The sequence below is a fragment of the Puntigrus tetrazona genome, chromosome 23 (genome assembly GCF_018831695.1).
Source record: "Puntigrus tetrazona isolate hp1 chromosome 23, ASM1883169v1, whole genome shotgun sequence".
In the NCBI taxonomy this organism is placed as follows: domain Eukaryota; kingdom Metazoa; phylum Chordata; class Actinopteri; order Cypriniformes; family Cyprinidae; genus Puntigrus; species Puntigrus tetrazona.
The window spans coordinates 16,101,421-16,116,807 of NC_056721.1; the positions used below are offsets into that span (position 1 = coordinate 16,101,421).

At 37.2% G+C, this 15,387-nt stretch overlaps 1 protein-coding gene across 1 annotated transcript; it reads right to left on the reverse strand.

The window, feature by feature from the left end:
* Positions 1 to 987: 987 nt before the first annotated feature.
* On the reverse strand, positions 988 to 13,864 carry acvrl1 (activin A receptor like type 1). Its single transcript, XM_043224814.1, has 11 exons — positions 13,309 to 13,864; positions 8,810 to 8,881; positions 8,587 to 8,622; positions 8,276 to 8,500; positions 7,479 to 7,657; positions 7,003 to 7,102; positions 6,208 to 6,354; positions 5,779 to 6,054; positions 4,012 to 4,209; positions 2,615 to 2,745; positions 988 to 1,861 (listed from the first exon to the last, which is right to left on the reverse strand). The coding sequence occupies exons 2-11, from the start codon at positions 8,877 to 8,879 to the stop codon at positions 1,715 to 1,717; spliced, it is 1,509 nt and encodes a 502-aa protein (XP_043080749.1). The 5' UTR covers positions 8,880 to 8,881; positions 13,309 to 13,864; the 3' UTR covers positions 988 to 1,714.
* Positions 13,865 to 15,387: the final 1,523 nt, after the last annotated feature.

Below are 15,387 nucleotides of genomic sequence, written 5' to 3' on the forward strand. Positions count from 1 at the left end.
CTGCCCGGACAGGCAGAGTTGGAGAATTATCTCCAGCAAAGCCCCCTCTCTGTGCTCCTCCACAGATGGATATAGCGAGGGCGCAGATATAGATAAACAGGCAGGCAGGCAGAAATCAATGCCCATCCTCTCACTCCGCCATGCCGTCTGACAGCAAGACAAACGCGACATGCTGAAGGGAAACTTCGGCTCAGGAAAAAAAAAAAAAAAAACCCGAGATAAACATCTTATAAATATCCATCAATCAGTGGAACATCTGCTCTTTTGGCCTTCTCTGCGTGTCGGTGTGCGTAGGAAGGGATTTATACTGGAAAGACACCCATTTGGCAGTCTCGTTTCTATGAATAAGATACGTGAGATATCTATTTGCGCCGGGTAAATATAGGTCTGTCTGAAACATGATAGTGAAGGATGCATTCAGTATTGTGTCCGTGAAATGTTGTTCAACAACACCGAGGTGTGTCTTGGTAGTTCCCAAGGGGTGTTGGGTCTTTTAGTGTCTCTCATGCCGAACAACAATTCTAACAATTGCGAGATTGCGTGGCTTGTAAGACAGGATACACATTGTTTACGGTTTATAAGAAATGGATTGAGGGAAAAAGGAAATAGATCCCTTATATCTCCTTAAGGACGTCTGAAGTGACCCTGTATTCATGAACCAGATCAGGCTGTGGCACAGTTTGCTGTGCTGAGAGAAAAGGCAACAAGAACCCGATGTGACACTTTGGGGGAGAAAAGAGCAATTAATGATGCCCTCTAGTGGACAAAAGTACATGTTAATGTTCAATGAATTTAGGTGAAATTTAGCTTTTTGTAATTATTTGTTTATATATATATATATATATATATATATATATATATATATATATATATATATATATATATATTTTTTTTCATTCATGTATATATTGATACACTTTATCATTATTTTATTGTTCCCCCCTCAAAAATGTATTTGACCCTTATGGTGCAGAGAAAATTTCAGAGTCTGCTTCAGTATCCTGAAGTTTTATTAATACTTAAATACTATTATTTGAAGTGAAAATAACAATATTTTGTGCAAAAGAACTTGTATACAATTTTTTTTATGATTATTTTTAAAAAAAGCAATTATATTGTACATTATAAAAATGATATAGCACAGCAAGAGTATTGAAACTGTAATTTTGATTGTGTAAAAATATTTAACAGTTTATATTTTACTTGGTGCAAGTTGCGATGCATTTCTTGTTCTTAAAAAGATGGTCCAGTCTTTCATGAAATCAAAAAACAGCTTCCAAAAAATAAGTGCAACAGTCTAAAGCATCTGCCAACCTTTCTAGGTTACAGTCATGTTTAGGAAGTTAAGAATTTCAGGAAACACAGCAGTTAGGAAGTCCAAAATGACCCACATCCTGACTGAAAAAAACCCTTCTCACTCTCACTATACTAAAAAGAATTTGGTGGATTCATCAGCCTTATTTTGATTTCAGTAACAAATGAGTCACCTTGTTGTAATATGCCGGTCCTGGAAAAGCATTCATGTGGGTATATATTTGAGGAGAGACTTCCCACAGTGAACTAATGTCATGATAAGATAAGCCATGTTCAGTGGAGCCTTTAAACAAGAAGCTTGAAAGGCTTAAAAGAGTCTAAAAGTACTCAGATGGATAAATATGTCATGTGGGTCCATTAGAATTCAACTTCCTTGGCTATGCACGAAAGGAGGTTTATTTTAGAGGTCCAGTTTGAGCTTGTCGATGTCGTAGTCATGGTCCTGGTCCAGTTTGGAGAGGGTCTTTCTCACACGCAGAGCAGTGAGTCGAGCTGAAGAACTTTGGAACCAGCACTCTTTCATAATCTTCGCAATTGCAGACAGGATCTTAGATAATAAACAAAACGGGAAAAAAATAGTCATTTATTTAGTCATTTTTAAAGATTGCATGTTTGTCTTATTTTATAAACGTATAAGTGTAAGTGTATAATGTGTAAGCGACTGGAGTTCAAATCAAACTACCAAAATAGACACGAAACGTCCCAGGCTTGAATTGCAAATCAACTTCTTACACAAAGCAACAGGATTCTGTGAGAACTGTGTCTATGTGTCTTACCAGCTTTAAAATACGTGTCATATCGGATTTATATTTCAAAACTGAGTTGCTTGCGTTTTTTGGAATGTGACTAGATACACTGTAGGAGTTCGTGTTTGTGGCAAACACAAAACAATCTAATATGACAAACGGTTTCAACAAGGAAGAATTATTTTCAAGCGCAAATCGCAATAAATTTAGCAACTAGCCTGTAAGTCAGCTGCTCTTCACATGGCTGCTGAATAGCTGCTTTTCTCTGTCTTGATTATGGCATTAAGCAGGATAAATGTAAATTTCCATCTATTTTCTATGCAGCGTATGTATATAAATACGCTCTCTACGGCAAGCCTTAAATTAAAGCCCACAAGATTCTTTTCAGTGACATCATAGACTGATAGAATATTTTGTCCCACACACATTTAATGCTTTCCTAACAAATTGCTCCAGATTGCAGCTGTCAAAGCAAAGCCTTGTGTAGAGTCTGACTGGAGTCCAAGTCTTCCGAGTCACTGAGTCTGTATCTCTGGCATGTTTGACTATCTTACCGGATGAGAATGTAGTCGATTGTGGAGACTGGGCCTGTGTTGGTCCACACACACCACTTTCTTCATCTCCTCGAAACTGGGGTCAGAGGGCACCACGTCAAAGAACGGCGGTCTGTACTCCTCCACAATCCCTGAGAAAACCACAGAATGAAGGGATTTTATGGGTTTTTGTCAACGTTTGCTGACTACATTGCATTAGAATTTTTTACTGACAAAAATGCAGATGTGTGCCGAGACTGAAAGTCTCTTCTGACCATATCTATAAAACAGTGGTTTGGGAGTTTGAAGGTTGGCAGTACTAATATTTCTGTGGGAGGATGACTGGAAATTATCCAGGGAGTCTATGAGCAGCATATGGCAGCTGACATTATGGGGTAAAAAGCTACAGTGAGACTATTAAAAAAGCTATTATTTAGCTTTTTTATGTAAAACAGAATTTTAAAAAATGCAAATTGGAGCTTACATAGGGCGAGCCTGTAAGATTTATTTTAAATGATAGAAGTTAATACTTTCATTCATAAAGGAGACATTAAATAGATCCAAAGTGACAGACATTTATAATGTTGCAAAAACATTATATTTCAAATTGTAAACTTTATATTCATCAAAGAGTCCTTAAAAATCCATTGCAGTGTCCACAAAAATATGAATAATATTAATGCTGCTAAAAATTCATCTTTGCCAGCACAAGAATAAATTAAAGTTTAAAATGTATTCAAATAAAAACAGTCATATTAAATTGTGCTACCAGTTAAATAAATGCACTATTGGTGAACAAAAGAGTTATTTCAAAAACATTAAATAATCTTACTGATACATCTATTGTGTACTACAAGCAAGATGCATGTGACTAATATTTCACAGTACATAAAAATTATATAAGGGGTTGATTAAAAGCTTCTTAAAAAGTATGTGTGTGTGTGAGAGAGAATGAGAAAAAAGAGAACAAGTGCATCTGGACTACATGAGCGGGAGTGCTGACACCAGATAAGATTGTTTATAATTATTGGACAGCTAATCGTGGGTGAATAGAGGAGACAGACTGGAGAAAAACTGAGGGAGGGATGGATGGAGGGGAAGTAAGATGAAAAAACTTATGAGAAAAAATAAAGAGAGAAGTCTATCACATCTATTGGAATGGTGAAAATTGTTGCTTAGCAACAGAAAACCAAAAGTTAGTTAGAACACGGAGATCCTGCATTCAGAGAACTTTTCAGTGAAAGCTGGAATGTGCAACGAAACGCTATTCAATTATTATTTGATAAGTATCTGCATATTAAAGTTTTTGCTATCAATACTGTATGTGGCTCCATCCATAATTAAAATAATTCCAAGTCACAAGAGCACAGTAGTGGTGCCACCAAATAAAGTTTTATAAAATAATCACCGCATCTTACCGTTTACAATAGTTCGACGAGTTATCTCCCACAAGACGAGTCCCAGGGCCCAGATGTCAGTTTGTTTATAAGACTCAAAAACGTCAACGCGAATACTTTCGTCCAAAACCTCTGGTGCCATGTAACGCTTGGTGCCCACCCTCGGGTTGTTGCCCACATCCAGATAATCATTAGACTGAGAGTGAATGACAGCCAAGCCTGAGAGAGCACACAGAAGACCTTATGTTTAAATAGAAAAACTACAAATTATTTGCTATAAACTCAATTGTACCCTTTTTTGCCAAAATAAGAAAAAAATAACCAAAGTGCTCTTATTGTTGCCAGGGTGTTGCTCTGTGGATTCTTATGTGTTCTGTCTTTATCATGCTTTCATGCAGTTGCAAAGTTGCTTTAGGCATTGCTAGGTGGTTGCCAGGATGTTGCTATGATATGTGTAAAAGTTTCAGAGTGGTTTTATTTGATAGCAGATGTGCTGTGGTGTTTTAGCATGCGTTTATGCAGTTGAAAGGTGCTCTTTTGATTGTAAGTTGCTCTGGTGGTTGTTAGGCGGTTGGTACAGTGTTTTGGGTAGAGTGACCATACGCGCCAATTTACCCGGATATGTCCTTTTCCAGGATTTCTGTATTCCCAAAAATTTTTCAAAACACTCTCAAGGTACTTTAAATCAAAGAAAACTGAAATGCTGGCTAGGATGCGTCTGGGAAAAGTGGCACGTATGGGCACCCTAGTTTGGGGTGTTTTCCGGGGTATTGTTAATATGCAGTTGCTTAAATATTCTGAGTTTTTATGTTTTTATTTGGCATCAAAGTTGCTTTGGTTGTTGTTAGGTTGTTAATTAGTAAGGCTGGGTTTTGACACATGTTTCACAGTTTGATTTGATTCTGACTCATAAGCTTTCGTTTTGATTACATTTCTGATTCAGTAAAATTAGTAGTGCTGTAAAACAATGGTTTAGGTTGGTACTACATTACTATTATATTGAAGGCTAAAATAAACTGATTGATATACACATTCTTGTGTATATTCTTACATTTTTGTAATAATAGTTCCAATAATCTTTTTATAAATATAAATAGTGGCTGTCATAAAAACCTGATGTGTGTAATCAAACACAAATTAAACATTGACAGTAAATGATCATGAATATGTGATATGGTGCATATATTTAGCAAAATGTTTAAGTAATTTTTTTAGTAGACTAAAAATCATTAAATGTATTTCTGATGTAAAATACCGTGACATTGTTTACAAGCTTTTATACTCATGTCTTCACACAGCTGAACTACTGATTGAGTTGTACTTTTCTTTTAACATACCTGTTTATTTCATGCTGAAACTGATATTATAGTGGAGGACATGATCAGTTCATACGCGTTTTGAACTGAGGTACTACAGCAATCTGTCGCTCCACATTAAACACCGGCAAAACAGTAATTACAATAATTGAATAATTAATTGAATTAACTGTAATTAAGTTTCATATAAAAAGTAAAAAAGCACAAACTTATTGCAGTTTATTTGATGGGTATTGTGCTAACATTACTGTTTCTAGACTACAGGTTAGAATCGCTTCTTGAGATTTATGAATAAATACTGTTTAGGAAAATTGCAAATGATTAAGGTAGTTGCCAGGGTGTTGCTATGCGGTTGCCTAAATGTTTCATTTTTTATGTGGTTTTATGCTGTGGTGTTCTGACTGATTTAGCACGCTCTTAGGTGTTTGTGTTATGTACTACACTTTTCTTTTTTTTCTTTCTAATTTCTCACCGAGGTCTGCAATGCAGCACTGTCCATTTCTCTTCACCAGAATGTTGCGGCTCTTCAGGTCTCGGTGTGCAATGGCCGGTTTGCCCTGCGTACTGAAGATCTCGGTGTGGAGGTGCACAAGGCCGCTGGCGATGGACAGGCACATGCGCAGGCAGCCCTCGGGGTCCAGCTTGCTGTTCTGCAGGAAGTCGTAGAGGGAGCCCAACTCATGGAAGTGCGTGACGAGCCACAGCTGAGTGCTGGAGTTTTTAGATGTCATGTCCGATGCTATGAAGCCTGATTGCCGTGCGGAGAACATTGAAATATTACATTTTGAATCAAACATTTTGTAACATTGGGTAAATCAGAACATATTGTGGCTTCAGCGGTACTCTCAGAACGATCCCTTCCCACACAAGCAATGAAAAATGCAGTGTGGGTGGAACTTACCCAAGATGTTTTCATGCCTTAGTTGGACCGTGTTATAGATTTCAGTCTCTCTAAACCAGGATTGTTCATCACGAGAGGAGAAAATCTTGACAGCCACACTCTCTCCCATCCAGGTACCTCTCCATACTTCTCCATAACGCCCTTTACCTGTCAGAAAAATTCAGAAAAGGGGAACATTAATACTGAAATTAAATGCATATTATTGTGATGTACAGTGATAATCAGTATTATCTGTTTTATATGATAAATAATTATAAATTTTTTAATAACTTTTTATTAGAATTTAAATATAATTGAATATCCAATTTAATAACAATACAATATTTGATATTATAGATAATATTTAAAATACTGTTACAACAAATGTTAATGGTTATGTTTAAAGTATGAAGATAATAATAATAAAATATTGTTACAACACATTAAATTATTATTTATTATTAATAAGATTAATAAGATAATAATAGTAATAATGTTACAATAAATCATCATATTTATGTTGATGGATTTTTTATTATTATTAATAAGAATATGATTTAAATTAGTGTAATCTGTAAGTGTAAAAAACTGTATTTGGTAATTTAAGGTAGCATTTAAAATATTAAAGTATTTAAATTTAAGGAACATTTAAACCAGTCACCACTATCTCAATCACATTCAGTGTTGTCAAGCATGTATTTAAGAGAAAAATGTATGCAGGATGACACAAACTCCTAGACTTCATAGCGTCACCCTACAGTTGTTTCAAACTCTGCCAAGGCAGCATTGTGTAATGACATATGAATGTTCTCTCACCAACACACTCAACCAGAGAGATCTGTCGAGCCATGGTCCTCTGCACCAGATAAGGCAGGCCGGTCCCACTGCCCGACGTACAAAACTCATCAAATATGTCCTAAAAAGGAGAATTACATGCACTTAGATTACTAACCCAACAAAACAAATTGCACACAATTTGAGTCACAACTCAAAGGAGCATTTTGCTTAAAGGCTGCTAAAAAGACTAACTAAAATCAACTAAAAGACTTTGTCTCAGATGTTTCTCCTCTTTTAATTACAAAGTTTGGTCTCTTAAGCACAGTTTACGACATTCTAAACGTATTTGAAATTACAAAGGTATCTTTCTCCGTTGATAACATTTACTCTTCATTGAATCACACTATTGCCTATGAGGAACAACAGAGATTTTCCTCTAGCTCATTACAAATTATAAAGTGAAGACACTGAGATTAGTTCGAATCTGTGAATAACACCCAGCAGTAGTGTTTTACCCCATATGTTAGGTCCCCTCCACTGGGGACTTTGAGCATGGAAGGGTCGTGCTCCACCAGCTGGTGGTGCTGTCCCCTCGTACGCAGCCACAACACGAGCCCACAGCCTGCCATCGACAACACCAGCAGCACCAGCAACGGCAGTCCCACCAGCAGAATCACTCTGATGGGCTTTTCCACTGGAAACAGACACAACAGACAATAACGTGACTGTACCAGACTAGCTAAAAAAAATGCTGCATAGCCACATTTTATGTCCTTTTAAAAGGTTCAACTTTGGCAAATGTTGTTGTGTTCCACATTTTACTGTTATATAGAGGCCTACTTTTTATATATGCTTATCACTGCATGACCCTATTACCATATGATGTTATTAATACAGGCAATTATGTTGTAAAGTGTGCTTTTAGTGATTGATAAACACCAGTCAATCATTTTTTTACTATAAAAATAGCAATTCTTATGATGCCCAAATAATAAATCCTAATTGAGGTAACATATAAATAACATAAAATAAATAGGTACATTTTCTTGGACTATAAAACTAGTTATATAAAAAAAATAACAATTCAGATAAAGTCAGAAACTGATTCATTGTAATGTTTCTGTGGACATGTTGCTAAAAATTTTACAGTGCAAGTTTAATTTAACCCTGTTAAACACCAACACAACAGTAAGAGGCAGCAAAGAGCAAACTTCCATAAATGTCAGGCCAACCAACGCAAAAGAGTTTTTAAGTTTTACTAATTAATCTCTGTATTGACTGTAAAACGAGTAACTGCTAAAAAGTGACTTACCTGTTTTTTCAGGCATAGTGAGGTTTGCATTACAGAAGTGTGTGACGCAGCACTCGGTATACACTTCAGGTACTTTGGGCACATGACACTGCTCGCGGGTGGGAAAACAGCCCCTGACTACCCGCTCATGGACTGAACTGTAGAAACAGATACGGCCCCTGCAGGTGTTGTTTTCACAAACTGTGTTCTCACAGCTGCACTGTAAATGGCCCTCCTCGCCTTCATCTATGGACAAGAAAGGCATAATGTAAGTAGCAATTTTATCCGTGAATAAAATCGCAGTATTTCGGTAGTTGATTATATGTACTCACTATTCTCTGGGGGAGGGTCTGTCATCTGAACGTGATCTGAAAAAAGAAACGTGTTTGTTTGCAACTGTGTCTAACAAGATGTCCAAGCAGAGCAGGAAGATACATACTTCCTCTGGCTTATTGTCTACTCAGGAAACAAATATCTACATCACCCGGCTGGTTTTCGTGTATGCAGAAATATGCATACATAAAATTGTGTGTGACAGCAATTATATAACCTCACCTGCGAGAGTTGTGTAACTCCTCGAATGCACCAAAACAAACAGTACAGCGAGCATCTCAGAAGCCTTCATGTCTAGGAAAGAGGGAATAGAGCGTAAGAGAGTGCACCTCCAGCTCCTTTCATTTATTCTTATGCATATATCCCATGCTCCCTTTCCCCATCCTTCGAGGATCTGGCATTTACAAGACATCGCTTCATGCTGGAGCCATTTAATGGCATAATCATACAGTGACATGTAGTGTTAGAATCTCTTTACAAGCCCTAATAGAAAGTAGCTCAATATCCCCTGTCCGCACCAAAGGAAGTCATGAGTTAAAGAAGGACAGATGGAGAGGGTCCAGTCAGTCTGTCTGTGTTGCAATTATAGTCAGAATGGGTGGGAGAGGACTTCAGTGGAGGCCTCGCTGGTCCTCGCAGACACTCTGGCTGCTGCACACGCAGAGTAAATATTGATGGCTATACTTCCTGCCATTCAGAGGCCGCACCCGACTAGCCGTCCAGATACTCTGGATTGCTTGTTCCTCTAGGACTGGTCACGCAAGCAAAATGGCTGAGTGAAAACCTATTATATGAAAAGGAGGGAAAACCTGCATGCTGAAATGTTGGCCAAGGTTGCTTTCAGCAAGCAATAGGTGATTAGTTATCAAATTATTTGACTAAAAATATTACATGAAACATATCTGATATAAGAAATACTCATATATATTTTAGTTTTTATTTTCCTGATACCAATGTATTTTATAATCTATCTACAAAGAGGGTCCATAGTCCTTTATGAAGAAAAGCGTAAACAAGTTTGTGACGTCGCCCGGTATGGTGGAGGAGGCCAACCCTGTGTGGGCTCACCACCTACGGCGACCCAATCCTTGTTCACAGAATCTAGATTTAGGGACATGGAATGTTACCTCTCTGAGAGGGAAGGAGCCTGAGGTACCCCAGTGAACGAGAGGGTCATTTTCCTGTGCCCTCGGGTTGGGGATAAGTCTGTGCTAGTCACAGTTTGTCCATTACGTACACCATGTTCAAGCATAAGGGTGTCCATCAGTACACCTGGCATCAGGACCCCCTTAGGCAGAGGTCAATGATCGACCGGCCATATGTCTTGGACATATACATAGAGGGGCGAAGCTATAAACTGATCACCACCTAGTGGTGAGTTGGATCCGTTGGCGGGGAGGAAGCTGGACAGACTCGGCTGGCCCAATCGTACTGTGAGGGTCTGTTGGGCAGAACCCCCTGTCAGGGAGGTCTTCATCTCCTGCCTCCGACAGAGGTGGGATTTGAGAGGTGTTCCGGGCATGTCCCACTGGAAGGAGGCCCTGGGGAAGACCTAGGACACGCTGGAGAGACTATGTCTCTCGGCTGGCCTGGAAGAGCTGGAGGAAGTGTCTGTGGAGAAGGAAGTCTACTTAGACTGCTGCCCCAGTGACCTGGCCCCAGATAAGCGAAAAATGATGGTTATATGTATATATATGCATATAACTAATAAATATCACTAGTAATTTTTACAATAAAATTACTGTCAAAAAATGAATCGCAATTAATGCCATCCAAAGAATTTTTTTTCTTAACATAATATATGTGTGTGTGCTGTGTATATTAATTATCTGTGATTACATGTATGTGTATATTTAAGAAAAATGTGTTATGTTTCTATATTAAATATATAATAAGAATATAAATATATAAATGTATATGCATGTAAATATTTCCAAAATATATGCTTCAAATATCGCAATGCACACAAAATTATGGGTGACATATCAAAAATCTAAAGAGGATAAATTGTTGGTACACGTGTTGTTGGCGCATCTGTGACCCAGACAGCAAGTCTTTGTGACGTATTAAGAGCCACGGCATCCAGGATAATGTGAGCATACCACCAAGAAGGATGAACCACATCCAACATGAATAACTGTGGATGCAAGAGGAAGCTATCTGAAAGGGATGAAAGGGATAATCCAGATTGTATCCAAAAAACGTAAATACCGCAATGCTAGGGATTTTGTCAGAATTCTAATATTCAAATTCAAAATATATGAAAATCTCTAGCATTATAGCATATATGCTTGCTTTTTTGTTTGTTTTTTTAGTATAAAGCAATGACATTTATACATTTTATACTGATCACGTGTCCCAAATTGTCTAGATGTTTTTTGTAATCACTATATAACTGCAGAATAATGAAAAAAACAGAACATTTTGTATTGTCCCAGCGCTATAATTAAAGTAGGTATACTATATACTTATGTGATGTCATGGAAAAACAGAGTCAGCCATGATGTTTTGAAATGGATCTGTAATTAGAGCCAGAGATGATGTGAGTCAGTGCTTCCCTTCTGAAGACATATCACACACATAAAACTTAGGAGAAGTTCCCTTAAATATTGAATCTAATCTGTGACATTTGTTGCTATCTGCAATACATTTGCTATAAATGAACGGCGGGATACGAGCCCTCACACAAATAAAGGGTAACTGGAAATTATGATGACCACTTCATGATATAGAAACACATACAGCGAGATTCCAGCATGAGTCACTTTGTCTGAGAAGCATTCGCTTAAGTCTTCTATTTAAACCCACCAGTGTAAACGCAGGTGGGTCAGTGTAAACAAATTTGTCACGTACACTTAGTGCACATAAAATGGGTAATTGCTAGTCCCTCTGGGGCACGTTTAATGCGGAAAACCACCCCGCCCTTTTGGAAATGCTCTCTTCTATCTGGGTACACTGATCTTTATTTCCAAGCTGCCAGGATGTTTCTCAAATCAGATAGTGTCAGTCTTGAATCTAAGCCTCAAGTTGACATGATGAAATGCAATTCCTGTTTCGATGACCTGCTTGTCAGCATTCTCTATGAGAGCAGTCTGAAGACCCATGGGAACAGTACACTTTCTAATTCTCCTTCCACTTTTCTCAGGACTCATTCTTTTTGCTCTCACAGCTTTTTGTCATTTATGTTTACATTTATTCATGTTACTATTAGCCTATTTCTATTTCTGCTGAAGTGACTTATCCTGTTGAGTAATATGAGGAGAAGGCATTTTTATTTTAACATTTAGGGCTTAGGTTTCGCTTTACTCACTTTTTGCATTCACTTGTTTATTTTAAGCTATGAAAAAGTTGCATGTACAATAATAACACACTTCTGTTTAAAATAGCTTAGGTGGAGAATAGCATGTCTGCAGGACCTCCTAAAAGTATAATAGCCCATATTGTTAACCTGAAGAAATGAATTTGACGTAGGAATTTGAAATAGTTAAGGGTGAATTCAGCAGCATATCTTTGACTCCATCTTGCAGCTGTAAGAACTTGCCTGTTTTGACTCCAGTTAAAAAGGACTGGTACGCCTCAATGTATTTGTAAGCGCCAGCATTTCACAGTTATAGAGATAAATGAACTGACCTCATGGTTCATGATAACTAGATGTGGGTTTCATTTAGAGCTCTGTTTGTGTCAGTGAGTGCAACAAAGATTCTGACATGCAAAACACACAGTATGCACAGAATACTGGTATTTAAACTACGGTAATGGTTAAATTATTTGATTCTAATGTCTTGTTCATATTTGTTAGTATGACAGCATCATTCCAGTCTCAGATACTGCGCTGTTTTTATAAAAAAGGTTACGTGTTTTTAGCATTCTACCAAAATAGTGACATGTTTAACTATACGGAACAGGAAATTATATTCTAACAGCAAATCATATTTCTGTCATTGTCCTGCATGGTTTGCCCTCTGTAATGTTTAAAAATGCACCTGTATTATATTGTTTCAAAACAATACAGAAAATAAAATAAGATTTCCTTTGGGGGAGTGACGTTAATGAATTTAAATTAATAAGTTAATTTAAGATATTATTTAACCCATTTTAGCCTGTACTCATTAGGATACCCAACAAAACAGGATTAAATATGTTTATATTTTTCTGCTCGCCCTAGATGGGTGGGTTTATTTTTTCCTCCAACCTTGTGTTCTCGAGACCGGGGGAACTTAATGGCTCTGCACGGTTTTTTATATATATATATATATATATATATATATATATATATATATATATATATATATATATATATATATATATACACTACAAAAGATGTTTTTAAAAGATGTCTCTTCTCCTCACCAAGGATTAATTTATTCGATTAAAAATACTGGACAAAACAGTAATACTGTGAAACATTTCTAACTGTTTTCTACTTGAATACGTTTTCAAATGCAATTTATTTCTGTTGGCAAACGTGGATTTTCCTCATCATTACTCCAGTCTATTAAATGCAATGCAATTTCAGTCATGTACAATTATAAATATGGAATGACCCAACTATTCATGACCTTTTAATTCAAAACATTATCAACTTTACACTTTAAATAGTATTCAAAATATGAATGAATTACGGCACTTTAACAGTAAAAGCAATTCAGAGAGTAAGCTAGAAAGAGAGCGAGAGAGAGAGAGAGATAAAAATAGATTAGAAAACAAGAAAGGTGTTTTACCTGATTTTCGTCTTGCGCTCACTCACGAATGAAGTTGATCAAACTGCATCAGTTTATGAAACTCGTCTCTCATTACTCAAAGCATAAAACCATTATCTTCTAACGGCGACTGTAGGGAAATCAGCGGCGCAACTCATATCCAGATGTGCTGGATCCTTAACTTTTTCCACATCCTGGTACTCTCGGCGTAAACTCTTCAGTTAAACTCTCCACGGTTAAGTTTTCATTCACTTACAGTCCGATCTGCCCCATTTCCCCGAGCGAAATGTCGCGTAGATCGCCGTAACGCAGAGCACGTCGAGTCGTGGCATATATCTCCAGTCAAATCTCGAGCTGATAAACCGAAAACAAGAAACCGCTTCTCGAAGACGAAACAGACTTCTTCCGCTTGGAAATAAACATTCCCCGATCGACTCCCGACGAGTCCATCTCGATAAGTGTAAAGCAAACGTTGAGCAATGTTCTTGATTTAGGGGTTAGATTACAGATTTTAAAATATACAGTTTTGTCCCACCCCTCATTGTCTAAGCCGGGGTTCACTTGGAATGTGCTCTCATAGCTGTTTTCCTGTTGCTGCAAGACCTTTCATTTTTTCCACGTCTGTTTTTTTCTCATAGCTGGTTGCTTATGAATAGAACTTCGTAGAGGATTCATGTGACTTCTGAGCAAATCGCATCTCAAAAGCGATCTCTGTAACTCAGCTTGTGCTTTTTACGTGAAATTGAAGCACTGTATCGTTGCTCAAAATAAATGGATGCATGAAAAAGTATTGGTTATTTTGTTTATCATTGAAAATGTCATTGCGGGTTTGAGGTTGATGCTGACATTCAGGTGATGTAGCCCCAATCTGAAAGATCTGAGCTTGTAACCAAAAGGAAAATGTAGGTTTGAAACATCGCAAGGGTTGAATAAAGAACTGTTATTTTCTGAAAATGCTAGTTTTTGCATTTATGTTACCATTCAAAAGTTTGGGATTGCTAAATTGTCTAATATCAGAATTGCAGTAAAATACAGCAATACCGTAAAAATTAACCGTTTTCTATTTGCATATATTTTAAAACATAACTTTTTCCTGTGATGGCGAAGCTGAATTATCAGCATCATTACTCCAGTCTTCTGCATCATGTGATCATTCAGAAATCATTCTGATTTGATGCTCAAAAAATTAATAATGTTAAATTACTTGTACAATCTTTTTTTTTTTAAATCTTGTAAGCATCTTTATACTATTACTTTTGATGAATTGTATGCACCCTCTGCTGAATGAAAGTGTGAAATTTTACATATGCTGGATATTTATGTGCAAATGTAAGTCCATTTTCACAAATTCACATAGAATTCAGACTGGAATCCTGAAAATAATACGCATAAAAACATCATGATAAGCAAGTCCGGTGATCCCAAGGCAATACGTTTCTTTTAAGTAGAGTGGACACAGATGGACATTTGGTTTATATGATGGGACACTGCTGAGGGCAGGGCAGCCTAAGGTTATGGTGACATCTCCCTCTAAAGCTTGAAGCCTCCCATATGGTCCAGTGAGGCAGAAAGGAATCTATCAGCATGACAGCTCTTACAGATACGATGGAAACACAAATCCCATCTTTCATTCATAACATGATCAAGAAATAAGTTCCAAGAATAATATTAACTTAGACTGCATCATAACACATGATAGAAAATGTCCATGCAGGTTTCCTTTGGAGACCTTTTCAGTCTGCTTTCTTGGCTAGTGTTTTCAGACACAGCTGGCGCTCCTCAGATCTGAGGAGAGGAGAAGAAGAACTGTTATTTGAACAGCATTTGTGTATTTATTTTCCCTGTTCCCATGAAATGTGTGATTTTGAGTTCTGTCTTTTCTCAGACTTCTATTAACAGCAGCACACACTAACTGTTTCCACATGACTGGTTGAAATCCTTTTTGCTGAGAAATTGTTTTGAGCATGGAACAATTTAGCAATTAACAACTTAACAATTTAGCAGGTCTGAAATGTATGATGCTTTGTTTGCAAGATTTTAAAGTAATAGTTCACGTAAAGAATAACTGACAATGGGACATTCGTTGGCTAATCGGATGCG

What these genes read in the sequence shown, in the direction of transcription:
- acvrl1 (XM_043224814.1), bottom strand. Translation starts at nt 8,879, where the DNA reads ATGAAGGCTTCTGAGATGCTCGCTGTACTGTTTGTTTTGGTGCATTCG. An exon ending in CACTATGCCTGAAAAAACAG is followed by an intron (nt 7,658 to 8,275) that starts GTAAGTCACTTT and finishes GTCTGTTTCCAG; the next exon opens with TGGAAAAGCCCATCAGAGTG. An exon ending in AAGGCATGAAAACATCTTGG is followed by an intron (nt 6,055 to 6,207) that starts GTAAGTTCCACC and finishes CACGGCAATCAG; the next exon opens with GCTTCATAGCATCGGACATG.